The sequence below is a fragment of the Eulemur rufifrons genome, chromosome 20 (genome assembly GCF_041146395.1).
Source record: "Eulemur rufifrons isolate Redbay chromosome 20, OSU_ERuf_1, whole genome shotgun sequence".
In the NCBI taxonomy this organism is placed as follows: Eukaryota; Metazoa; Chordata; class Mammalia; order Primates; family Lemuridae; genus Eulemur; species Eulemur rufifrons.
The window spans coordinates 22,715,379-22,741,695 of NC_091002.1; the positions used below are offsets into that span (position 1 = coordinate 22,715,379).

The window sequence follows — 26,317 nt, forward strand, 5'->3', positions numbered from 1 at the left end:
GAAATTATATGGACAACTAAAATATATATATACAAAAAATTAGCCGGGCATGGTGGTGCATGCCTGTAGTCCCAGCTACTCGGGAGGCTGAGGCAGTAGGATCGCTTAAGCCCAGGAGTTTGAGGTTGCTGTGAGCTAGACTGACGCCACCGCACTCACGCTAGCCCGGGCAACAGAGTGAGACTCTGTCTCAGAAAAAAAAAAAGAAAAATCAGTCAGACATGGTGGAGCACACCCATAGTCCCAGCTATCTGGGAGGCTGAGGCAGGACGATTGCTTGAGCCACGAGTGTGAATTCGCAGTGAGCTATGATGACACCACTGCATCCTACCCAGGGCGACACAGTGAGACTCTGTCTTAAAAAAAAAAAATTGGATGATATTCTGCAAACTAGTAACACTGGTTATTTCTAGGAAGCAAGACCTTTTCACTTTCTGAATCATTCCTGTAGTGTTTTAATTTTGTATAATGAGCATGTATTACACCTTAACATGATGGTGTCAGTTTTGTCTTCTCACCTCGCTTAGTTTCTCTTGAATGTCTTCTTTTTCTTCTTGGATGTCCCTGAGATCTGCCTGCAGCTCAGTTCCAGTCTCCTCTGCTTTCTGCAGCTGAGCTTCCAGGTGAGTTTTCTTTTCCCACAGGGCTTCCCTGCTCCTCTCTGCCTCCGCCAGGTCCACCTGCAAAGTGTTTCTCGCCTGCTCTGCTGCCTCCATTCTGCTGCACACAGACTGGTTCTCCTGCTCTAACTACTGGCCAAAAAGGGAAGGGAGTACAGGGAATCAAAGACAAATGCTTATAGTTTAGGGATCAAGTGTGAGGCTGAAATCCAAGTGAGACATGAATCTATTCTCCAAAGATGAACACAGAAGTGCTTATAAGAAAGGATGAAAATCCATTCATATGATCTAGCACCTATATTCCAGGTACTAGACAGGCTAGATGCTGGGGAAAGAGATACAAAAGGCAAAATTCTGCTCTCAAAGAATACAGAATAATGGAACATAGAGCATTTCTGGGGCTAAAGGGAAGAGGGGTACCACAGAGGTTCCCCTACTAAAATTATAAGTTAAATTTGTAACCTATAGAGAAGATTCTTTGGGACTTAGGCTCTTCAGCAGATCCTTCTCTCGTGATTGCTATTATCTCACCCAACAGGATTAAAAACCTAATCTTCCTTCCAGAGGACATGCACCCATTCCCAGCCCTGGTGATTTACCCTAATGACCAAAAGTAGTTCTACTATAGGCGTGGGAGAGGAATATTTCTAATGGCTAAGCCCAATTCTTATGGTCTTTTCTCTCTTCTGCACTGTAAATGTTCCTTTTGCTCATTTCAGAACTACATTTGGGAACTGATCTGTCTTGGGCTGATCCATTAAGGACTCTGCCCTGCCATGGGCGTCAGCTTCATCTGTCACTGGCTTGTGCTTAATCAGGGACCAGCCCTACCCTGGGGACCAGGGAAATCTTTGCTCACCTGGAGAAGCTGCTGGTTCAGCCCAACTTTATCTAAGGCCAAAGCCTCATTTAAGGCACTGAGTTTGACAGCTGCTGCCCGAAGATCAGCTACCTCTGCCTTCAGGCTGTTCTCAGAACTCGACAGCTCTGCAATTGACTGTTCTGCCTAAAAACAAAGAGGGTCAAAGAGCTTTCCTGTAACAGTAAACAGTTCACATTCCCAACACCTGCTGCTTTTTTTGTATAGAGATCAGTTAACACTCCATTTCCTCTCTTACATTCTAAACAAGTTTTCCCTTCATTCATTCATTATTGAGGAGTAAGACAGGAGCTCACAGTATGAATGCACAGATGTAAGACCGTATAAACAACTACAGTTGTAATGACACCATAGAAAATGTAAGCACAAAGTGCTCTGGGAACTCAAAGAGTCAAAAAAAACTTGACAGAGGAATTGACAATTAAGTTGGGTATTGAGAAATGAGGAACAGTTTGCAGTTGAAGCAGGAGGAAAGAAGTCGTCCAGGCAAAGGGAAAAGTATATGCAAAGTATTAGGGTCATGAAAGAACATGGTGTAACTGAGAATGCAATTAATGCTATGTGGCAGGGGCAAAGGACACGAGGACTTAGGATGGGGTTTTGAAACGGAGAGGCTAGAAACACAGGTTGGGGCAGATGGCAAAGGGCTTTTGTTGTTGTTTTGTTTTGTTTTTGAGACAGAGTCTCGCTTTATCGCCCCAGCTAGAGTGCAGTAGTGGGATCACAGCTCACTACAACCACAAACTTCTGGGCTCAAGCAATCCTCCTGCCTCAGCCTCCCAAGTGGCCGGGACTACAGGCATGTGCCACAATGCCTGGCTAATTTTTTTTTTTTTTTTTGAGACAGAGTCTCACTCTGTTGCCCAGGCTAGAGTGAGTGCCATGGCGTCAGCCTAGCTCACAGCAACCTCAAACTCCTGAGCTCAAGCGATCCTCCTGTCTCAGCCTCCCAAGTAGCTGGGACTACAGGCATGCACCACCATGCCCGGCTAATTTTTTCTATATATATTTTTAGCTGTCCGTATAATTTCTTTCTATTTTTAGTAGAGATGGGGTCTCGCTCTTGCTCAGGCTGGTCTCGAACTCCTGAGCTCAAACGATCCGCCCACCTCGGCCTCCCAGAGTGCTAGGATTACAGGCGTGAGCCACCGCGCCCGGCCCTGGCTAATTTTTTATATTTTTGTAGAGATGAGATCTCACTCTTGCTCAGGCTGGTCTAAAACTCCTGAGCTCAAGCGATCCTCCCACCTCAGCCTCCCAGAGTGCTAGGATCACAGGCGTGAACCACCACGCCCGGCCAACAAAGGGTTTTAAATGTGGCACCACAAAGCCAGAAAGCCACTGAATAGTTTTACGAGATTGACATAATACATGAAATATAAAAATTTATACTTTAGAAAATTTTCTAACTCTAATACGGAGGATATTTTGGAAGGGAGAAGACCCAGAAGCAGACTAGTAACTGAGGAGAGAAATATGAGGGGTCACGGCTTGAAGGGTAAAGAACGAGGCAGGCTGCATGGCTCTTCCTGGGAACACACCATTTTAAGCCGCCCACCCCGCAAGTAAGGAGAGAAGGCCCACGCACCCTAGCCAGCGCTGCGGTCACTTCTGTCTGCTCTTGCCTCAGTAACTCCCCGTCTAGGCGACTTGACTCCAGGGCTTCCCGAAGAGTGATCAGTTCACTGAGTGATTCTGATTGCTTGGCTTCCAGGCCCACCAGCGTCTCCTGACTAAGACGGGAAGGAGAGGGGTCTAGAGGAAGTCTTAGGGACTGGCTATACCCCAAAAGGTAACAGGAATATAATTACCTTTGCTATGCAAAAGAATGAGGAAGCTCTCTAAAAACTGATAAGGAAAGATCTCTAAGGCATATCAAGTGAAAAAAGCAAGGTATAGAACAGTATATATGATGTACTAGCTTTTATACAAGAAAGGAAGAATATATGCTTATATTTACATGAAGCAACACTGGAAAGATAAAAAAGAAATCAATTACTATTGGCCAGGCACAGTGGCTCATGCCTATAATTCCAGCACTTTGGGAGGCCAAGGCAAGAGGAACTGCTTGAGGCCAGGAGTTTGAGACCAGTTTGGGCAATATAGCAAGATGCCATCTCTACAAAAATTTTTTAAAAAATTAGCTGACATGGTGGCATGTGCCTATAGCCCCAGCTACTCGGGCAGGATCACCTGAGCCCAGGAGTTCAAGGCTGTAGTGAGCTATGATCGCACCACACACCCTAGTGTGGGTGACAGGGCAAGACCTTTTCTCTAAAAATTAATAAATAAATAAATAATGGTTACCTATACGAGGAAGGGAAATGGGATGAAGAAAAACACAAGTGGGAGTGAGACTTCTCTGTGTATGTCTTTTTAAATAGTTTTGACTTTTGAATCATATAAATATATTATCAAGTCAGATAAATTAAATTTAAAAATATACAATTATCTCTGTGGATTGTCTGCCCTTCCCCTTGGTACAGAGATTATTCCTAGCACAAGTCATGACACACATGGCAGTCCTTCAAGTTTCTACTCTTCATGCCTATGAGGTATGTGCCAGGAACTAGGGCACAGGAGAGGAGGGGAAGACACCAAAGATGAATACGCCAGATAATTGCTTCCAGTTATTTATTTATTTTTCTGAGACAGAGTCTTGCTCCGTCGTCCAGGCTAGAGTGCAGGGGCATCATCATAGCTCACTGCAACCTCAAACTCCTGGGCTCAAGTGAGCCTCTTGCCTTACCCACCCGAGTAGCTGGGACTACAGGCACTACGGGCATGTGCCACCACACCTGGCTAACCTTTTAATTTTTATAAAGACAGGGTCTCGTTATATTGCTCAGGCTGGTCTCGAACTCCTGGTCTCAAGCGATCCTCCTGCCTCGGTCTCCCAAAATGCTGGGATTACAGGCGTGAATCACTGCGCCTGACACCTGCTTCTAGTTATTAAAGACCTACTATACAACAGGCTCTATGTTGGCATTTTCCAAAACACTGCTTAATCTTCCCAACAATCCTTCAAGGTAAGTATTATAAACCGCATTTTACAAATAATCTGTCCAAGTGGCAGAGCCATAATTCAAACCAAGCTTTTGCCCAGCTCTAAAGTCCTTGCTGCTTCTGTGACATCATACAGGGGAATTTACTGATTAGCTAGGGCCATTTACTTTGGATTTGCCTTTCTTGACCAGCTAATTTCCCACAACTTCCCAATGTAAGTCTTACCCTTTAGCTACCCCTGAACATGCCATGAACCTTGCTTGTCTCCTTTGCCAGTCTACTTCTTTAGCCCCTCTCTCACTCTCTACCAATCAAAATAGGTTAAGACTCAGCTCAAAGCCTACCCCTTCCTCCAAAAAGATTTGCCTCGTCCTCAATAATTAACTGTCACTCCTGTGCTCCCAGAGGACCTGGCCTCATGTCACAGTTAGTTGTTTACTTGTCTGTCTTCTCTGTTAGATGCAAGCTCCTTGAGATCAGGGCCTGTGTCTTATTCATTTTGGTATCCCCCACAGTGCCTCATCTCTTATGGGTTGGGCTCAGCAAAGTCTTTCTTGACTTTTCTTGAACTTTCTGTACTCGTCTTTCTGCAAACGAAGGAGCAATAAGCTCATCTGAACCCACTGTATGGCAGGCTTCTGTGTACTCCACTTTCCAAGAGAGGGGAGGGGGTGAGGAGGGGGTGGAATTGAAGGAAGGCCAGACCCAGTGAGGAGGAGACTGGCCGCACTTACAGGCGCTCCCTTTCCCGGACAGCCAAGTGCAGCTCTTCCTGCTGCTCCTCCTTCTCCCCCTGAGCAGAGTCCCCCTGCAGCTGAAGCTCCATGTTTGCCCTTCGCAGGCGCCATGCCTCCTGCTCCAGCACCTCCAGTTGCTGCTGCAGCTCTTCCCTGGCCTTCTGCAGGAGCTCTCGCTCCCTAGAAGGAGATCAGAGGTGAGCAGAGATCATGGGACCTAAAATCCTTGCTAGAAGCAGACATCACAGGGTCAAAGGAGAGAGGTACCTGTTTCCTTTCCCAACACCCCATCTTTCCTTTTGAGTGGGAAACCATTTTTTTATAATCACAAAGACCCCAAACACAAAAACTTGTTCGGTAGAAATGAGCAGAACCCAAAGCAGCCCTGGGTCTCAGAGCAAGCAGGATCAGCCAACCAAAAACATAGTGGGAGTGGGTAAATGGCTGGATGAGGACTGAGAGCAGGTGTGGAAGGGTGGATGGACAGCCCATGTGCTCACTTGCTGAGAGAGTCCACCTCTCCCTGGAGGTCCACAGTCTGCCCTGCCAGAGTGTCCCGCTCCCCAGTGAGCGTCTGCAGCCGCTGTCTCAGGGCTTTTCCCTCTTCCTCCCACTGATCATGCTGCTGCTGCAAGAAGCTCACAGCCTCCTGGCAGCCTGAAAGCTGCTGCCTTAGGTCCTATGGAAGGAAAGCAACAGAAACCAGATGATGAGCAAGAAGGAAAGGGCAACGGAGAGATGTCAGAAGCCTGAGAGAGAGGCTGGACAAGGAGGTTAGGGGTTGATGCAACAAGGATAAGCTGAAAATAGAGATGTGACCAGTTGAGAAGACAGAGGACCAGAGGTTACTGGGCTTCTGTGGCTCTAGAGTCTTACGGTTCATCATCTCCAAATGTACAGTGGCATGGGGGGGATGGTAAGTGTACTCAGGACCCTCAGAGTTGGGGAACATGTACCCATACTTTCCCAGAGCTCTGGTTCCCAATCTTTGCATAATGCTATGCAAAGTGAAGCATGCCACTGGCACGAAGGATGTGCTGGTTACCCACAAGTACAATTGGGCAGACACAGAGATTCTAACAGGCACTTTGGGATATTGACAAAGTATCTCATGATTGGTCAACAAAGAGAATGGGGCAGTCCAGGCTAGGGAGGTACCTGGAGCACAAATAAGTTTAGGCACCCACCCCTATGGCTAAAGGGGAATGCTGGGGGTTCTCACCTGCACAGCATGACGTCTCTGAGTCAGCACTGAACGCACCAGAGTAACAGCCTTGTCCGGGGCCTGGGAATTAAACTGGGAGAAGCCACTAGAGTCCAATTCCAAAGAGCTCTCATGACCAGAGCCTTGGGCCATATTGTCCCCGTCTTCCACCATGACCTGAAACCCAACACAGTGGGGTCACCACCCTACTGACCAAAGCCTAGAGTCCCTACAGAGGACTTACACTACAGCCTGGACAAATCTGATGCTTTCCTTCTCAGGTCCTCTTCCCAGGGGGCAGAAGGGGCATATCTGAGAGCAAAAAAGGCTGGTTCCTCCAACTCCCCACCTCTGGTCACCCAATTCTAGGAGCAGCAATAAGTATAGAGCATTCACTGAGGTGATAATAAACGATGAAATGAAGGACAAAGAGGCTATTGAGGTAGCCAAGACCAGAATCCAGACTCTGGCCTGAGAACTGCAGCTGGCAACAGGAAAGAGGGCCTGGCCCACAAGACAGTGCTCAAACATGAATCCCTTAGGGTTCTGGTCTTCAAATACACTCAGAAAATTCATCCCCATAAGACCCTAAGCCCAAACACCTCAGAGACTGGAAATCTAGGCATGACTGAGAAGACACACCGCCTGGGGAGAGGAGTGAGGAGTGAACAGGAGGCTTTCCAGTACCTGGGTTATATCCTTGATCACCTGCTGTAAAGACAACTTCTCCTCTTGGGCATTTCTACTAACAGATGCCTCATGTTCCATTAATTCTGCGTGATTTGTCTCCTGAACAGGGAACACAACAGAGCCTCAGAGCAAACTCTCAAAAGAGAACTTAAAATTCCAAACCCCCAAAAAGGCTCATTCTGTCTATTCTGTCAGCCCCACTTTTTCCCTAACCACATATGAATGCTAATTGTTGTCCAAGGAGTCTAAAGACTATGAGATGTGGTGATTAAAAGTTTAGATTAAGTGATTGCAAGTTCCAAATTAGACTGCCTAGATTAGAATTCTTGATCTATCACTTATTAGCTTGGTAACCTTAGGCAACTGCTTCTTCGAACTTCCTTCTCTTTAAAATAGGAATAATTAACAGCAACTACTTCACAAGTTTGTTTTGAGGCATAAATGAAAAACAATGGATGTATTAATAAAATACTCAATAGTGCCTGACACGAGGCAAATGCTCAATAAATGTGAGCTGTTCTTGGATGGGGGATGGCTGCTGTCTCTGCACAGTAGATTGATGCTTGAGACCTAAGGCTAAACCAGAGAAACCTCTAGCCCCAAAGCTAGAAATAATCTTGAAGACTCAAGATCTCCTTTCTTCCTTCCTATCATGTTTGTGTTAGTGAAAGCCTGAAGACATAGACCTGAAGCTATGTTTTAATTGGCTTATACAAAATTTGAATCAGTATTTATAAATTGAGAGATTTTAAATAAAAATATTAATTTTCTGGCTTCTCTCAAAAAGTTACCATATAGGCCATACCCAGCTCCCATTCATACAGGACAACAATTTATTGAAGTTGAACAGTGGATGCCTCCTCTAGATGACACATTTATTCCTCAGGGTCCCACAATCCCTACCACTCCTCATGGTTTCCTCTATACTGAGCTCAAGTGTGCCCTGCAGTACTGAAAACTAAATATGACAGCACTAGAAAACCAGAATTCTTACAACTGAACCTGCTTTGCTCATTTACATTATCTGAACCCTGTGGATACTGGAATTGGCAAATTCCTAATATTAAATAAAAAGGAATAAAGAAGGCACAAACAAGTCTGGCTCCCAGTTGATCGCAGCTTGGATGAGAAGATTAGGGCTCTGCATATGGATGGGGGTCAGGAGCTGCCTAAAATCAGGGACTGAAAATATGTAGGGATGAAAGGAAACATGGAATCAAGCTAGAGATTCTAAGATCCAACCTTAGAGAATCCCTTGGATAACACCCCTGGCAGATGGTAAGTCAGTGACCAAACCCTCACTCCTTCACAAGACAGACTGCTCAACTACTAAACAGCCCTAGCAGGGAGACAAATGCTACTACCCTGTAACTTCTAACCATTGACATTGGTTTTGCCTTAGAAAACATTAAACAAGCCAACTCTCTTTTTCCTATTGTCAGTCCTTCAGATATGCGAAGGCAGCAACCATGTCTTGATGGGCCTTCGAAGGGCCTCAAGCCCTTTCTTCTCCAGGCTAAATTTTGCCATACTCCTCAGTTGTTTCCCATATGACTAGGTTTTCAATCTCTCCACAATCCACTTCCTGGTGACTCACTAATTTGCCAGTGTGTTTCTTTTCTTTTCTTTTTTTTTTTTTTTTTGAGACAGAGTCTCTGTTGCCCAGGCTAGAGTGCCATGGCGTCAGCCTGGCTCACAGCAACCTCAAACTCCTGGGCTCAAGCGATCCTCCTGCCTCAACCTCCCAAGTAGCTGGGACTACAGGCATGCGCCACCATGCCCGGCTAATTTTTTTCTATATATATTTTTAGTTGTCCAGATCATTTCTTTCTATTTTTAGTAGAGACGGGGTCTTGCTCTTGCTCAGGCTGGTCTCGAACTCCTGAGCTCAAGCAATCCTCCTGCCTCGGCCTCCCAGAGTGCTAGGATTATAGGCATGAGCCACCGTGCCCGGCCCAGTGCCACCTCTCTCTGATAAGGACATACTGCATACATGTGCCATTGTAGTTTCCCTAGGAACACAGTAGGAATAAACAATTAATAATATTTATTCAATGAATGAGTGAGTTAATTAATTTTCAGATTCAGCCAAAATGCATTTTTACCTTTAGATTATTTCATCAAGGAACATTTAACTGGTATCCTGCACTATCTGTCCATGAAGGATAAGAAACCCACAAGCCTACTCTCAACTCCTTTCCAGAACAAAGGATCATGTACCAGGATCTCCACTGTCTCTCTCAGAGCCTTTACCATCTTTTCATAATCTTCATTTTGCTTCTGAGACTGGGTCAGCAGAGCAGAGAGCTCGGTCACCCTAAAGAGAAGAGCATAGCACTGTCACCTGGGCAGCCCAAGCATATGGACAGAGCAACTATGCAGCACACCCCCCCAACACAGACACTCCCACTGCAGCCTCCCCAGAATCCCTTGGGCACCCCCAGCCCCTCTGTACTCCCTAAGTACCACATGATGCTATGGCCTTGAACTGGGGGGAAGCAAAAAGCCACTCAGACACATGCAGGGATTTACCACATCTCAGGGCTGGAACACGTGTTTGGGGGCCCGAGAGCTGAAGGAAAGCCCTGGCCCAGGCCCTTCCAGGCCTCGCTTGATCTTGAAGTCAAGCACCCTGAAGCCAATAAGAACATCAGAATTGCCACATGGGATAGTCCCAAGGTCCCTCCAGCCCAAGATTCTGACTCTGACAGTTAAAAAGGAGGGGCAATTTAGAGAAGATTACGGTCAACCTTCTTGATATTAATCTCAAAGTCCAATGAAATCACCAAATATCTCTATCACTTAACACTGTATCTTGGAGCTTTGTGCTTGGTATTATATGGGTAGATAAATAAATATTTCTTGAATGAATATCATTGAAGAGTTTACATGTTTTTTTTGAAAGTCTTAATAATTTTATTCTCTATTATTTCTAAGAGCCTTAACTCATTGTATGGTCATTCATTTAATTATTGTATCATTCAACAAACATTTATTGAGTGCCTACCACATAGCAGGTGAAATACAAAACACTAGAGACACAAAATTTACTAAGACATCGTCTCTTTGTGTTTCTCAGTGCCTCCAAAAGCAAAAATAAAACAAAATAGTCCTGTAATTTATGTACACCACCAATAAGTGAAGACACAATCCTAGTCATGAGGCATAAACTGAACTTTGCCCTGAGATTTAATGGGGCTTATGTTCCTGCCCCTCTTATCATCATATTTTAAAAACCTATTTCACTATAATACCAAAATTAAAACATTCTTGCCAGAAAATAAACAAATAAAGGAATCTAAATAATCAATGAGATCAATGCTGTAACAAGCAGGTAAAAAGACCACAGGGGCACAATGACTTAGTAGGCTACTGAGGTCAGAGAAGGCTTCATAGACAAGGCGACATTTCAACTATGCCTTGAAGGATAAGGCAAAGAGAAAAGGGAAGGAGGCATTCCAGGCTAAAGTCAGCATGTACAAAGGCAGGGAAGCATGGAAGAGCTTGGCTGCTGTGGGAATGACAAGCAGTATGGTGTTGATAGAGAATGGAGTCATAGCCAGCTCTATAAATCAACAAGAGAGAAACTGAGATGCAAGATAGTCTGAAGGCAATCAGCAACAAGCCCCAACTGTGGCATCAGGTTTCAAACTAGACTCCCTCTGGCATATCTCCTTTCCTTCCCATAGTAGAAATACTCTTGGCATCTCCCTTGCCCATATCCTAACTCTCTAAGGGAACCAACTTTCCCCCAGTGAACCCTTCCTGGGACCCCAAGCCATCTTACCGGTCCTGAAGTTCAGCCTTCTCCAGATCCCCTTGACTCTTCAGCTGTATTAACTCCTGGCTCTTCTCATGGGCTTCCTTCTCCAACTCCTGGGTCTTGGCTAGTAGCAGCAGCAGCTGGGCTGGCTCCCTCCCATCCACTTTCCCAGAGCCATTGGATTCCCAAGACTGTGCTCCCACGGTCAAGCGCAGACAACAGGTCAACAGGGACCCTGAAAGCCTCACGTGCTCAGCCTTTAGCTCTGTCAGATCTCTGAGTACAAGCAAGGAAAAGAGCAGATTCCAATAGGGACCAGGGAAGGCAGCATGGAGATGATCAAGCCCAATGAAGCCTGAGGAGCAGGTCTGGGAAAAATCTTCTGACTCCAACAATACCAGCTCTCCCACCCCCCCCACCCCTACCCCCAATCACCCCTTCTATAGCAGTCCACTGCCATGAGTCCAGAATTGGTAGGGGCAAACATCCCTTCTTATCCCCACACTGACCTGTCAGTAGCTGACTTCATTTCCAGGAAGTGGCGTCGGAAGGTGACCACCTCCCGCCACAGACCAAGAAGGCGACCATGCTCCCCTTTCAGGTAGCCCTTGAAGAACTGTGTGTTCGGAAACCCAGGTCATACCAAAGTGCAGAGAACTATCTTTTGACAACACAAGAGTCTTGGATTCCTCCTGACTACTGGGGGGGAGGAAGGAGGGACTTACAGGAGCTAGCTTAAGAATGTCTATTCAGGTTATGCCAAAGAGTTTAATAAAGTTGGCAGTGAGAGTCAAGAGGTCAAAGGGCCTAGGACGGTACATGGCCTTTCTCTGGGCTAGATTAGAAAAGGATACACAGTAGCTACTTAACAAATAGGAGGTATTACCACATACTTATTAGGAGGAGTAAATGATAAAATATATAATATATAAATCACCTTGCACAAAGCAAAGGCTCAAGAAACATTTGTTTCCTTTAGCTGTGATCTGAAAATTTCCCAGGACCCAAAACTACTGTTTTTTTCTTTTTTTCTTTTCTTTTTTTTTTTTTGAGACAGAGTCTCACTCCAATGCCCTGAGTAGAGTGCTATGGTGTCAGCCTAGCTCACAGCAACCTCAAACTCCTGGGCTCAAGTGATCCTCCTGCCTCAGCCTCCGGAGTAGTTGGGACTACAGGTGTACACCATGACACTCAGCTAATTTTTCTATTTTTAGTAGAGACAGGATCTCACCCTTGCTCAGGCTGGCCTTGAACTCCTGAGCTCAAGCAATCCTCTCACCTTGGCTTCCCAGAGTGCTAGGATTACAGGTGTGAGCCATCACGCCGGGCCCAAAACTGGTCTTTCTTCCACATTCAATTTCAGTATGTATTCTATCTCCTTAGCATCTAGATATGCAGACCTCCAGATCACAGGAGTCAGTAAGCTTTCAGATCCATCTAAAACCTAAGCTAGTCACTTTTGCAGGAACAGAGTGGCTTTGAGTGTCATGCCACCTGCCAGCAAAACCTAGACTAGGCAGGAAATGGCAGAACTAAGCTGCAGGCCTGAGCAGGGCAAAGCTGACAATGTGGGCAGGTAAGGATGGTCAGAGACTTTAACAACGATTGCTCAGTTTCCATCCAAGTCCTAAAGTTAACCCCTTCTAGCACTGAACAGGGCAGTGTCCAGACTACACAGCCCTCCTCTCACAATTCCAGCCCCCTGTTTTTCCTACCTCCTGCTCCATCCGCCACTGGCTCTCCTTCCTCATTAGTTCATCCCGGGCCCGGCTCCAGTCCACTGTCAATTTTTCCACATCTTCCCGAAGGGCTTTATTCACCACGTCAGCTTTTTCCATGTGCAGTTGAAGCTGGGTGTTCACCTCTGCTAGACTCTCACACCTGCACTGGGGAGGGGTAAAAGCAAGTGCAAAATAAAGGTCTGGTCCAACCCTTGGACCTCTTGGGAATAAGATGGCAATCACAAGAATTTTCCATTGCTAGGAATTAGAGGGCTAAGGCTGAAGTCCATGGCTCTAATCCATGTTAGCCCTCAGGACTGAGGTTTCCCATCAGCCTTCTCCACCCACTGGCCAATCACCCAGGTCAGAGACTTTGGGGTCCATCACCTCTGTTGCTCCTCCTCCAATCGGATGAGCAGATGTTCCAGGTTTGGCTCCTCCACACTTTCCCACCTCTGAGGGATCGGTCCCTGTGCCAGACAGAGAAAAACCTTATTTACCTCCAAAGAGGACATCATTCAGACCAATTCCCTGATGCTCCCTTCTACAGCAGCCACATTCTTTTTATTCGTTCTCCCTTTTGTTAGCAATACGCTTCTTTTCTCAATCACTGCATCCTGAAAGCAAATCCATTGCATCCCTTGCTCCAAAAGTGAACCAATGACTTCTTCTGAAAGATGGCCTTTGGTAGTTAAAAGAATCTTCAACTTAAGAAGCATAAAATAAGGCCAGGCCTGGTGGCTCATGCCTATAATGCCAGCACTTTGGGAGGCTGAGGTGGGAGGCTTGCTTTAAAAAAAAAAGCCTCGGGAAGTTAATTAACTTCTTAGAGTTATAGTGTCTTCAGGTACAAAATGAAGGTGATGTCATTCTCCTCAGAAAATTGCTTTGCAGATTAAATGACACAATTACAATGCTCCTTAACTCACGATGGGGTTACGTCCTGATAAACCCATCGTAAGTTGAACGTTTCATATATCAAAAGCATGTTTTCAACTTATCATACTTTCAATTTAATGATGGGTTTATGCAGACATCCTCATTGTAACCCAAGGAGTGTACTGAGTGCGTATAGTTTCTGCACCATCACAAAGTCGAGATATCATAAGTTGAAGCATCATAAGTTGGGGACCACCTGTATTTGACAATGACTAATAGTGCCTGGCCTACATAGAAGGTGCTCAGTAAGTTTTGGTTCTTTCCTTCCTCTCAGAGAACTTTTCTTAGGGGAATGTAGAACAAAAGTAAATGGTTTTTTCAAAGCCAGTTCTACCCAGACAGTAGCACAAGTATAAGCTTCCACCACAAAGGGCTAAAACAGATAAACACTGACACCTGCTGGAAGAAAAATGCACCCCTTCCCTCTAATTTCACATTCCTTCCAATCTAATTAAGTCTCCTGAAGCTACATTTCCTCATGCTTAGAACTAAGGGATGGAATCTGACAGGCTAGCTAGGTCTAATGAAGTTATCAGTGTGATAAAGTCTTAGGGGCTGAAGAAAGAAAGACTTCTACCAAACACTCCCTTTTTCACACCTCGGCCTCCTTCGGTTGGCAAATGAAACCTAACAAGTATATTCACTGAGGGTTCAGGGGGAGCACAGAACTCAGCCTCACTCACTCCAGTGGCTTCCAGCCGCTTCTCCAGCTCTTGGCACCAGCTCCGGTACTGCAACACCTGAGGCAAACAGAGCAGGCCCCGGGCAATGGACACAGCTGGCACAAATAGCCCAAACGAAAGGCCCCGAGGATCTCAGGCAAACCTGCTGTGAACAGGGGAACTGGGTGGTGATAGTGAGGTAAAGCCCATAACATCTTATAGCTTCTAACTGGGCATTTAAATAATACTTTCTATATGCCTCTTGTATGGGAGAGGCAAGATTATGGGCTTTGGACCTAGAAAACTTAGGGTCAGGTCTTAGCTCTAGATTAGGTGAGCAAACCTGGGCAACTAATTTAACCCTCATGAACATCATGTTTAAAATAAATACAATACATACCTCATGGATTACTTGTGAGTATTAAAGGAGAAGCTGTGTATGAAAGCTAGGAGGTCTGGGACCTGTCTGACCAAGCTAGGTGGGCCATTCCCCTGACATGGCTCTGCCTCCCCCAACCCTTACCCACTCGGCACCCAGCTCTAGGGGTGGTTCTCTTTTCCCCTCCCAAAAGGGCAGCTGCCTCACCTTGGCCTGCAGCTTCCTCACGAGGGTTGCTTGCCTCTGTTGGGCCTCCTGGGAGTTCTTCAGCTTCCGCCAGGAGGCTGCCTGATTCTCTGCCATCTCCTGCTGTAGTGCCAGCACTTGCTCCTCTAGTACCAGCTGCAGCGACTGGGGCTTCATGTTGTTCAACCCAGGGTTTCCTGTCTCCATGGGAGTGCCAGATAATAAGTCCACAGGTCCCTATGCCGCCAGAGGCTGTTTGCTCCCAGCAGGGCCTCTAACCATTGCTATGCCACTTCAACCTCCTCTTGAGCTAAGGGACCAAAGCACATAGTGAAATTAAAAGGACTGTCTATGTGACTCAAATTTATTCGGCAAATATTTATTAAGTCTGACAAAGCTGGGCTAGACAAAGTAAATAGGTTCCTTTACTACAAGACTCCTCAAAACCTTTAAAATAAGATGGACCTTGATTTCTAAGAGGGGACTATGATGGCCATCATTTCTCAAATTTAACTGACCATGAGACAAGCTCGCAAGACTAGTATTTCCTGGCGTGCCTTCTGGAACTCCGCACTAAACCAAGAGCTCCTGCTTATCATTGCATCCCTAGTGCCTGGCACAGTGAACCATAAACATTTGTTGAAAAAATCATTGAAGGTGTTCTGAATCTAGCAGGGGAAACAGACACAATTACAATACAGTGTGGTGTGTGCAATAATAGAGACATCACAGGATAGTAAGGGAAAACAAAGAAAGGGCACTTAAGTCGACTAGGGGGCTATGAACTATGTGAATCATCATCATCACCATCACCATAGTTAATATTTGCTGAGTGCTCCTATAGGTCAGTCACTTTGTCAAGTTCTTTATATGCATTATGTTATTTATCTTCACAAGAATCTTGAAACCTTCCAATGCCTTCCCTTTACACTTCACCATGGGTACTATTATAACTCTTTATATACAGATGAGGAAACTGAGGCTTAGAAAGGCTAAGTAACTTGTACCAGGTCACACAGTTGACATTTGGTTGATGAAAGATTTGAATACAAGTAGTCTGACTTTCTGACAAAGAAAAGACGTAGCAGGTATTAGAGGCAAGAGATCAAGAATAGGAGGAAGAAGGAACCAGTTGCAGCAGGATGGCAAACCTTCCTTGCCCACCAGGAGCTGGGCCAAAATGGGGCAACGGGCCACCTGCAGGCAGGGCAGGCCAGCCTAACAGTGACCTTCAGAGATACCCAGAGAGAGAGAAGCATAGTGGTAAAGAAGAGTTCTGGGTACTAGTCCAAGCTCTGCCTCTAATGGGCACTGTGACCTCAGGCATGCTATTTCCCTTTCAGTTTCCTTGTTCAAAAATGAGCTACATGAACTCTGAGTTTCTTAGGGCTCTAAAACACACAAGTATCCTATATCCTGGGCAGAGGGGAGAGTTCTCTCATTTTATTAACCCTAAGACTCCCATCAGCAGAGTTAAGGAATCTATATTTCCAACTACCTATCAAGAAAATAATATATACAGTAAATGCAAATCTAACATTTGCATATACAGTGGGTGCTGCAAGGGCCCCAAATCCTTTTAATGCACCAAACTGGTGATTTTCCTACATCCTGGCTCAAACCACTTCCTGTCACATCCTCCCAAATGAACCCAGGAAGAGTTCATCACTTTTATAGCTACACACATGCACAGAGAATATATATTCTGTCCATATTGCATTTTATCATCATTTGTCTATTCTCTCTACTAATCCATGAGTGTCTCAAAAGCAAGAGTTATCTAATTCATTTTAATCACCAGTAGGTGCTCAATAATGCATAATGAAGAAGTGTGTGGGCCTCACTCTTGGAAGATCTAAACTCTAGGCCAGAGATTACAAATCAGTGGCCTGCTGGCTCTTTTCAACCACTGTGTGATGGTTTTTAAGAATTCAAATTAAGTGCCAACATTTACCACTGGGAGAATGCCCATAAAAGTCCATATTTCTGGTTCCTTTGGAAAACCAGAACACCTAGTGACCCTTAACCCATATGCCCACAAGGCAAGGACCAGCTGTAGTTGAATAGTGCCTGCCTCCTTTAGCTAGGGCATGTGCTCTCCAGTTCACCACAGCCTCCCCCACCCACTGCCTATTCTCTCTCTCACACTGATAGCGGATTTCAGTTGTTGTTTATCATTGTGATAGTGCTATTGTTTCTCTTAAATAGAGTTATAGAGGAAAACTCAGCTTACAAATTTGTATTACCTCCTGGGCAACTGAAGATACTTGAGTTTGCAGAGCCTGTGCTAGGCAGTAAGAAAAGTGTACTAAGTAGGAAGAACAGAGTGATACCAATACACCAGGCTGCCTCTTCCTAGCCTATGAACCGGAGTAATACAACCTTCCCCCATACTCTAAACATCTTCCTTTTCTGCCCTTCCTTTCCACCCAGGCTGTGTAACCAACTCACCATGGCTCTGTAAAACGTTGGCTCTGCTGAGTTCTATGAAGCTCAATCCCTTTCTGCTGGTTAGAGGCCTAGACCTTCCAGGAAACTGCTATTTTACCCCAGGGTTTCTACCAACACTCTACCAACAACAAGAATAGATCCGAGCTGCTTCAAGGGAACTAAGGAGCCTTTTCTCTCCTAATACTGTGAGGGTTGAGCCACGCTTCTGCACACAGTGGGAGTTTCAGAGGCCCCAAAGCCCCCTTCACCCTCCTTTGAATCCCTATCCCAATATATTAGGTTGAACCATATGAAATTGCTAATATTCGCCCATTATTTTTTACCTACAAAAATGGCAATTTCATGTAGTTCAACCTAATGTATCTGTAAACAGTCCTGCCACAGTTCCAAGAATTCTCATTAAATCTTCTTTTAGGATAAGGCCACCAGTAACATCACGCAATCTTATTATACAGATAAGTAAACTGAGGCTTGCAGAGATGAAGTAATTTCATTTTATTCATCTTTTGTTTATATGTCCCACTTATCTCAGAAAAATGACTTGAAATTATACCAAATATACCATATTAGGCCAGGTGTTGTGGCTCATGCCTGTAATCCCAGCATTTTAGGAAGCCAAGGCAGAAGGATCACTTGAGGCCAGGAGTTTGAGACCAGCCTGGGCAACATAGCAAGACCCCGTCTCTAGAAAAATAATAAACATTAGGGCATGGTGGCACACACCTGTAGTCCCAGCTACTGAGGAGGCTGAGACAGGAGGATCACTTGAGCTCAGGAGTTTGAGGCTGCAGTGAGCTACGACTGCCACCACACTCTAGCCTGGGAGACAGAGTGAGACCCTGTCTCAAAAACAAAAAAAAAAAATTATATATATATGTATATATATATATATACAGACACAGACCATACTGATGTAATATGTTACTAATAGGCGAAACTGGATCCAAACCATAAACGAACTCTCTGAACTATGCAATTTTTTTTGTAAATCTAAAATTGTTCAAAAAATAGTTCATTTAAAAAAATGCTTTGAAGTGTTTTAAAACCAAACAAATCCTCATAAAACTAAAATTCATAAAAACAAAAATAAAAAGGAGGAGACAGAAAAAAATTACATCACGAATCTTTCTGAAATTGAGATTTAGTTCTGAGCTTCCTCAAGACAAAGTTCAGCATCCTTTTGTTAACACACTGCCAGATCAGCCAGGGAATAAACTAGCAGAGCTCCAAAGGTATAATAGGTTTCAATGTCCCTCAGAAAAGGAAAAGGTCAGTAGCAGGCAAATGGTAACAAACTGGATTGCACTCAAATGAGATGATGAGTGTCAGTCTATCTTGTAAACCATAAACCACTGAACAGATGTTATCATTACTGCAGGAAAAGAGAAAGGATTCACTTCTTTTATACACTAATTTATCCCATAAACACTCATGAATTCCAACTCAGTATCAGGAGTCTGCCACAGTGGTACAGAAATGAACAAGACCTACTTTCTACTTTTTCTAAGAATCAGGCTGGGAAGGGTAGCAACCTTACTAAAGACCAATAGCTACCCATGAACCCACGGTAGAGAGTGGCACAAGAGTGATATAAATTATGCATTTAGTCCTCCCTTGTCCAAAGTACTCCAAAAAGAGTGCTGAAATAAAGTTTAAAAGAGAAGCAACAACACCTCAACTTACAGTAGAGGATTAAATGTCACAAGGACTAAGATGTGGACTAGTATTATTAAATAGAATTTGTCACAGCAAAAAAGGAAAAACACTGGAGGACACAATTTTTTTTTTTTTTTTTTTTTGAGACAGAATCTCACTCTGTTGCCTGGGCTAGAGTCCTGTGGCGTCAGCCTCGCTCACAGCAACCTCAAACTCCTGAGCTCAAGTGATCCTTCTGCCTCAGCCTCTCGAGTAGCTGGGACTACAGGCATGTGCTACCATGTCCGGCTAATTTTTTCCTATTTTTTAGTAGAGACAGGGTCTCGCTCTTGCTCAGGCTGGTCTCGAACTCCTGACCTCGAGTGATCCACCCGCCTCGGCCTCCCAGACTGCTAGGATTACAGGCGTGAGCCACTGCGCCTGGCCGTCAAATATTTTATTTCCTAAGCAAGAAACTATGGTATAGATATTTGTGTGCAGAAACAATTTGTTTTTTATTCAAGAAAAAAAATTAGCACGCAGCTCCTTATATAAATCTCATGTGGGGCCCCTCCTCCTGTTCTCCTCCCAGCATCTCTCAGTCTCCTTTGCTGGCTCCTCTTCATCTCCCCAGCATCTAAAGGTTGGAGGCCCCAGGGCTCTGGCTTCAGACCTCTCTCCGCCTAACAGCTCTCAATGTTACATCTCCAGTCCATGACCCCCTCTTGGTTTTGTTATGTACCCACTCCACAGTGCTATACTAAATCCAAACATCTATTGTATTTAACTTCTCCATATGGATGTCTCACAGACTTCTCAAAGTTAACTTGTCCAAAAGTGAACTCCTGCTCCTCTGATCTTCCCCATTTCAGTAAATGGCAATCTCATCCTTCTGGATGCTTAAGTCAAAATCCTTACGGTCATACTTAATCCACTCTCCCAAAATCTATAACCAATCCATCAGCAAATCCTCTTGACTCTACCAATCCTATTACTTTCTGACTGCTCGCTACCACCATCCTCAGCCAAGCCTCCCTCCCTTGCCTAGTATGGTAGCTTTAAGACATGCCCACAAATTCTTTAATACTCCTTCTGTCAAGAGGTAGAGCCTAATTCTCTCCCCTTGAATGTAGGCTGGAATAAAGTTAAATAAAGTAGAAATGACACCAGAGACAAGGTCATAAAAGGTACTGAGGCTCTTTGCTTAGTCTCACTCAGTCTCTCAATCTTTCTCTCTCTCTGATTAATTTCTCTGTGGGAAGCCACCCACCATGTCCTGAAGACTGAGGACCTACAGGCAACCCTGGGAAGAGGCCCAGAGGTAAGGAACTGGGGCCTCCTATCAACAGCCCTGTGAATGAGCCATCTTGGAAGCAGATCCTCCAGCCCCAGTTAAAGCCTTCAGACGATGGCAACCCCAGCCGCCAGCTTGACTACAGCCTCAAGACAGATCCTAAGCCAGAAACGTTCCACTAATTCGCTCCCGATTTGTGATCTACAACAAATATATGAGATAATAAAAGATTGTTGTTCTAAACTGCTCAACTTGGGGTAATTTATTGCACAGCAATAGATAATTAATGCACCTGGATTACTACAAAAGCTTCCTAGATGGCAGCGATGCTTTCTAAATTTTATTTTTTCTACTGAGTAGTCACAGTGATCCTTTTAAAACATAAAACAGATCACGCCACTCAGAACCCTTCAATGGCCACTCAGAGTAAAAACCTAAATCCTTGCAATGGCCTACAGGATCCTAATTATTCAACTCTAGCCCCTAATTGTTTTAATATCATTTCCTACTCCTCTGCCCTTTGCTCACATCTCTTCAGCACACCGTCCTCCTTGCTATGCCAGTTTGGAACACACCAATCTCAGGGCCTCTTCCTGCAGTTATCTTCATGATGTGTTTCCTTACCACCTTCAAGTCTCTGTTCAAATGTCAACTTCCCAGTAAATTATTCCCTAACCACCCAATATAAAATACTGTCACCCCTCTCCACACACTGGTATTTCTATTTACCTTAACATGCTTTTTCTGTCCCTAATTACTATGCATAATACACCTACCAAAGTGTAAATTCCACAAGTGCAAAAACATTGTTTCATTGAATGCTGTATTTCCAGCTCCTAAAACAGTACCTGGTATATAACAGGTATCCATTAAAAATTTAACTGACAATACAAGGACATTAGGTAACATGATCCACATTATCACCAATGGTCTTGCAGAATCCTGACAGTTTTATAGCCATCTAAAAAGCAAAAACCAGGTCACGTACAATTTGTACAGTACTGTACTCTCTCACAACAATCACAATCTTCATTAAAACTCTTTGAGATAAGATTATTGCCCTTATTTTACAGACAAGAAAACTAAGTCTCAAAAAATGGAAGGGATATAGCTTGTTGGTGGTAGAGCAAAGATTGAACCCCAATCTGATTCCAAATTCTATGCTCTCTCCATTGCATTAGCTGCCTCCTAAAGTACAAAGTATGAAATCACAGCTGTGTGAGGGGCACTTCCTAAAGGATGAGAAATAATGACACCTAGGTCTGCAGTTTTCTGATGGAAAAGGAGCAAAGAAAGGTAGAATGTGCCTGAAGGAACAGAGGGCACACCAGTAAGACAACCCAGGTTCTAGCCTTGGTTTTGTTATGAACTCATTCTATAAATTTGGGGACATCAACTGTCCCTTCTCAGCCTTCTCAGTAAATTCTGGATCATAATCCCAGCCTCTATAATGCATGGGGCTAATGTAAAGTTCAATTCAACAGATGTTCACCAAACCCAAAGGTAATGGAGGGAAGTTATCACATGTCCTGGGGGCAGTTTCCCAGCTCCACCCACTTATTAGCTGTGGGACTCAAGGCAAATTTCTTTTTTCATTTTTTTGCAGCCTCTTTCTCCTTTTAAGGGCAAATTTCTTGATCTATAAGTACCTCGGTTTCTTCATGTGTAAAATGTGAAGATATAGAACCCACTTCATAAAATTGCCGTGAGGATTAAATGGGCCTTTACATGTAACATATTTAGCAGCACCTGACACTTTGCGAGTATTCTGTAAATATTAGTTATTACTATTATCATCAGGTGCTAGACTCTGGGATACAGAGATGAAAAAGGTAAGGCACAACGTCTAACGAACGAACCCATGGTGTCAAAAAGGGGCAGGAAAAGTAACTCGGTGCAATGAGTGCAAAAACCGAGAAGCCAATGTAGCTGCGCCTGGAGAGCGCGGCTGAGATGCGATATTTGAGTTGGGTCCTAAAGGACGAGAGTTCCAGAGTCGGGCGCGGGAGGCACTGGGCTTTCGGACAGATCACGTGCAAAGCCGCCAGGGCACAGGGAGCTGCAAAGGTCCGGGGCGCAGGGAGCGAGATGGGCGGGAAAGTGCAGTGACTTAACCACCCGGGATTGTAGGCTGTAGGATACGAGGACCGGGAAGTTCTCTTTCTTCGCCGACTGGAGCCCAGAGCGGTGGCGGCTGCAGGAAGCTGAGGCAAGCCGGCCGGCAGCCCTAGGACGAGTACCAGCCCCTCTCTGGGCCTCAGGTAGCTCCCAGGTAACGGGAGGCCGCTGCCCGAACGGGATTCCCTCATGCACCCTAGGCGGGCGGGTCCGGGCCTCGGACCGTTAACCCAGGCACCTCCCGCCTGCCCTTGAGGCCCCACCTCACCACGCTCGGCTCCTGAAGATTCCCGGCGTGTTCCTCAGCGCCGGAGCGATCGGAGCCACTGCTAAGGCCCGGCGGGGACCCACCGCCCCGCTGAGGTCCAGACCCCGCCCCCCCAACTTCCGCCCTCCCGCCCCGCCGACTAGGGCGCTTATGGGTAGACTGCGCCGGGAAAGGGGCCTCCCGCCATGTTGGGTATTGGCAGACGATTTACTAAAGAGGCCCAGAAGGAAAGGGGGGGTTATATTGAGACGTAAAATCCATCGCCAGAAATGAGGACAGTCAGAACGTCTGGATTCGAGTAAGGGAGGTTTGGGAAAAAACTTGCCCTCGATCATCTCATTTTTGAGCTTCAGAATTACATATTGCGCATGTGTAAAGGTCAGTGGGTTCTAAGTGCGCCTGCGCACTGCCTTACCTACGGCCCAGCGTACAATTACAACTGCGTGGTAAACAAGGGAACCGGTTACTGGGTAGCGATAAAACCTGCAGGGAGTCCAGTGCTGGGGCTTTCTCACGTTTGGACCCATAAGCTCAAAGCAGCTTCAGGCAACACAACACTTACAGGAGAGTTACTTGGTGTCGTTTGGAACGCTCAGCGCTCCGTTTCGTCTACATGTCTTTGCCCAGTGTGTTACCTTTGCCTGTTCTACATCCGTCCAGGGAGCTGGGGTTTGTCTAATTTTCTGTTTAAGCCTGACTTCTAGAGGACTTTTTCTCCCCTGTATGAGCCAGGCATTAATCCCATAACATATTGTGCATAAATTACCAATTCACTTTCTATAAATTGTAAATTCCATTTACCTGCCTCTCTCACTCAGTGGTTCTCAATTTTTGGTAGGGATTAAAAAAAAAAAAAAAAGTGGAGAACATGTTAACTGAAGACTCTCGGATTCCACTCCTAGAGAATCAGTAAACCAGGAGTGGAGCCCAGGAATCTGCATCCTAGCAGATATTCCAGGTGATTCTGATACGTTGGGAACACATTTTAGAAAGGAAGCACTGCATGAGGCTGTGAGCTCCTTTAGGGTAGAGACTGTGACTTAGTTATCTGTGACTCCAGCACCCAGCACAAGGCCTGGTAGAAAATAGGTGCTCAGTAGGTGTTGAGGGAATAGATAAATGGATGAGTTGATAGCGAGAGTGAGACAGTCAGCAAACCTTCTGGTTAACCCGCAGCCAAAGGTAACCTGAGAAGGGAACACTTTGTTAAGAGTTACATTGTATCTGTCTCCTCTAAGAACACAAAAAGTTCTCAATAGCTACTTTGAGAAATAGAGAAAGTAAGTGGGGAATGAAGACGGTTAGGAAGGACACTGGTTCTAAAAGGCAGACTATGGAGACAGGGAGAAAAAACATCTCCAGGTATCAGGCAGAGAAAAAGACGCAAAGAATTAGTGGTGTAGGTTTCCATCCTATAAAAGGGACTGTGCAAGAATCAAGAATGTTCACTGCAACACTATTTGAAATGGAGAAAAATAAAACAACCTAAATGTTATACACATTAAGCTCTTTTCTACCCTACACATATTGTGCTCTCTACCTAGACCACTTTTCCACCAGCTCGTGGTTTGATACCTTCTCCTCCTTCAGATCTCAGCTTAAATGGTACTTCCTCAACTAGATCTTCCCTGACCATGCTATCTACTTACGCTAATACTTACCCTATATTTTCTATCACAGTCCTCTGTTTCTTTCATAGCACTTTCCATTTATTATTTTATTGTTTTGTTTATCTATTAACTTTCTCCCCCTCTAAAATTTAAGCTACATGTGGATAGGAGACTTATTCCTTGTATTTAGAAAAGAATGTGACACGTGGTAGTTGCTAAATAAATCAAGTCAGCTTCAGTGTTATAAAGTTTAATGACAAAATCCATCAGCAAACTGGACAATAAATTTTAAGACTATGAGGAGTAAACTGGTTTCAGACTACAAAGATATGCCAATAAAGAGTAAATGGAATAAAAGAGGATCAAAACCAAATAGTAATCTTTGATCTCTGTTAAGGCAGATTCATTCATTGATTCTCTTATCTATTTATTCATTCACCCAGCAACCATTTAGTGAACATTGATTATATTCTAGTATCAGGTGATAATACAATGTATTAATGGCAAGTTGAAAATTGTATTGAAACATTATAAAGTAGTACAACTGGGTATCGTCTGGACAAAGCAGAAAGTGGAGTTAGCTGGTGTATGAAAGTGGGTAACTCTGCCCCCTAGAGGTTCTCTAGGAATAGAGAGTACAATACATCAGCCTTCAAACATCCTGCAAAGTGCAGGGAACATGCAAACAAGAGCTCATACACATCACCTTTTTTGGGGCCCAAGGGCCCTATAAATACAAACTGGACACAATTCAGTGGTCAAGTCTCATTCCAGTCCTAGCTTCTACTCACTGACAAAGTTGCTCTAAGTGACCAACTCACCCACACTTGACACTTCTTCAAGTGGGTGGCATCTTTTCACCACTACTCAGGGCCTGGGCAATAAAGGATGTTCAGTCACAGCTCTCTCAAGACCAGGTCCTCTCCTTCCTCAAAAATGGGCCCTTGGCCGGGCGCGGTGGCTCACGCCTGTAATCCTAACACTCTGGGAGGCCGAGGCGGGTGGATCGCTCAAGGTCAGGAGTTCGAGACCAGCCTGAGCAAGAGCGAGACCCCGTCTCTATTAAAAATAGAAAGAAACTATATGGATAACTAAAATATATATAGAAAAAATTAGCCGGGCATGGTGGCGCATGCCTGTAGTCCCAGCTACTCGGGAGGCTGAGGCAGTAGGATCGCGTAAGCCCAGGAGTTTGAGGTTGCTGTGAGCTAAGCTGATGCCACGGCACTCACTCTAGCCAGGACAACAAAGCAAGACTCTGTCTCAAAAAAAAAAAAAAAAAAAAATGGGCCCTTAATTATATTCTAACAGTAGTATTTATCGGCTGCTCATGTGACACAGCAACTGATCTCTAAGATTCTGAGTAAGAACCAAGCAGAGGAACATGGTAGAATAAACACTGGACTTGAGTCAGACACATTCACCTGGGATTGAACTCTAGGCTTTGCCTTGTGTTTTTTTGTTTGTTGATTTTTGGGTGTTTTATTTTATTTTATTTATTTATTTATTTTTTTGAGACAGGGTCTCACTCTCTTACCCAGGCTGGAGCACAGCAGCTCACTGCAGCCTTGACCTCCTGGGCTCATGTGATCCTCCTGCCTCGGCCTCTCAAGTAGCTGGGACTACAGGTGTGCACCACCACGCCTGACTAATTTTAAAAAATTTTTTTTCTAGGGATAGGGTCTCACTTTGTTGCCCAGGCTGGTCTCTAACTCCTGGCCTCAAACAATCCTCTCACCTCAGCTTTTCAAAGTGCTGGGATTACAGGCATGAGCCACCACTCCCAGCCTAGTTTTTGTTTTTTTAAGAGACAAGGTCTCATTATGTTGCCTAGGCTGGAGTGCAGTGGCTGCTTCATAGCTCACTGAAGGCTTGAATTCATGGGGTCAAGCCATCCTCCTGCCTCTGCCTCCTGAGTAACTGGGACTACTGATGTGTCCCCTGCACCTGGCTTGCCTTGTGTTCTAGAGCAACCCATTTTCCTTCTCTGAGCCTCAGATTCCTCAGCTGCAAAATGAAGATAACAATGCTTACCTACTAGGGTTCTTATGTGCAAATGGAAGATGGAATTAGATGGAAGACGGGAGGAATAGGAAGGAGTCCAGCAAGGATCTGAGGTTTCTGAGCTCAAGAATGACAACAAGGTTTCCAGGT

General features: G+C 44.9%; 1 protein-coding gene across 6 annotated transcripts in view; it reads right to left on the reverse strand.

The window, feature by feature from the left end:
- CEP250 (centrosomal protein 250) overlaps positions 1-22,619 on the reverse strand; it is a 47,701-nt gene extending 25,082 nt beyond the window's left edge. Inside the window, exons 1-15 of one of the 6 annotated variants that reach the window (XM_069496371.1) lie at positions 22,554-22,619; positions 14,809-15,097; positions 14,244-14,300; positions 13,009-13,091; positions 12,616-12,781; positions 11,410-11,516; positions 10,925-11,176; positions 9,358-9,454; positions 7,135-7,236; positions 6,466-6,624; positions 5,744-5,922; positions 5,241-5,423; positions 3,089-3,233; positions 1,480-1,626; positions 519-749 (exon numbers count right to left, since the gene is read on the reverse strand). In XM_069496371.1, coding sequence (XP_069352472.1) covers positions 519-749; positions 1,480-1,626; positions 3,089-3,233; positions 5,241-5,423; positions 5,744-5,922; positions 6,466-6,624; positions 7,135-7,236; positions 9,358-9,454; positions 10,925-11,176; positions 11,410-11,516; positions 12,616-12,781; positions 13,009-13,091; positions 14,244-14,300; positions 14,809-14,994 — 2,094 coding nt within the window. In that variant the 5' untranslated portion in view covers positions 14,995-15,097; positions 22,554-22,619. Of the gene's footprint in view, positions 1-518; positions 753-1,479; positions 1,627-3,088; positions 3,234-5,240; positions 5,424-5,743; positions 5,923-6,465; positions 6,625-7,134; positions 7,237-9,357; positions 9,455-10,924; positions 11,177-11,409; positions 11,517-12,615; positions 12,787-13,008; positions 13,092-14,243; positions 14,301-14,808; positions 15,098-22,548 lie in introns of those variants that run through there. The other 5 variants (XM_069496372.1, XM_069496370.1, XM_069496373.1 and 2 more) reach the window with 5 other exon arrangements.
- Positions 22,620-26,317: the final 3,698 nt, after the last annotated feature.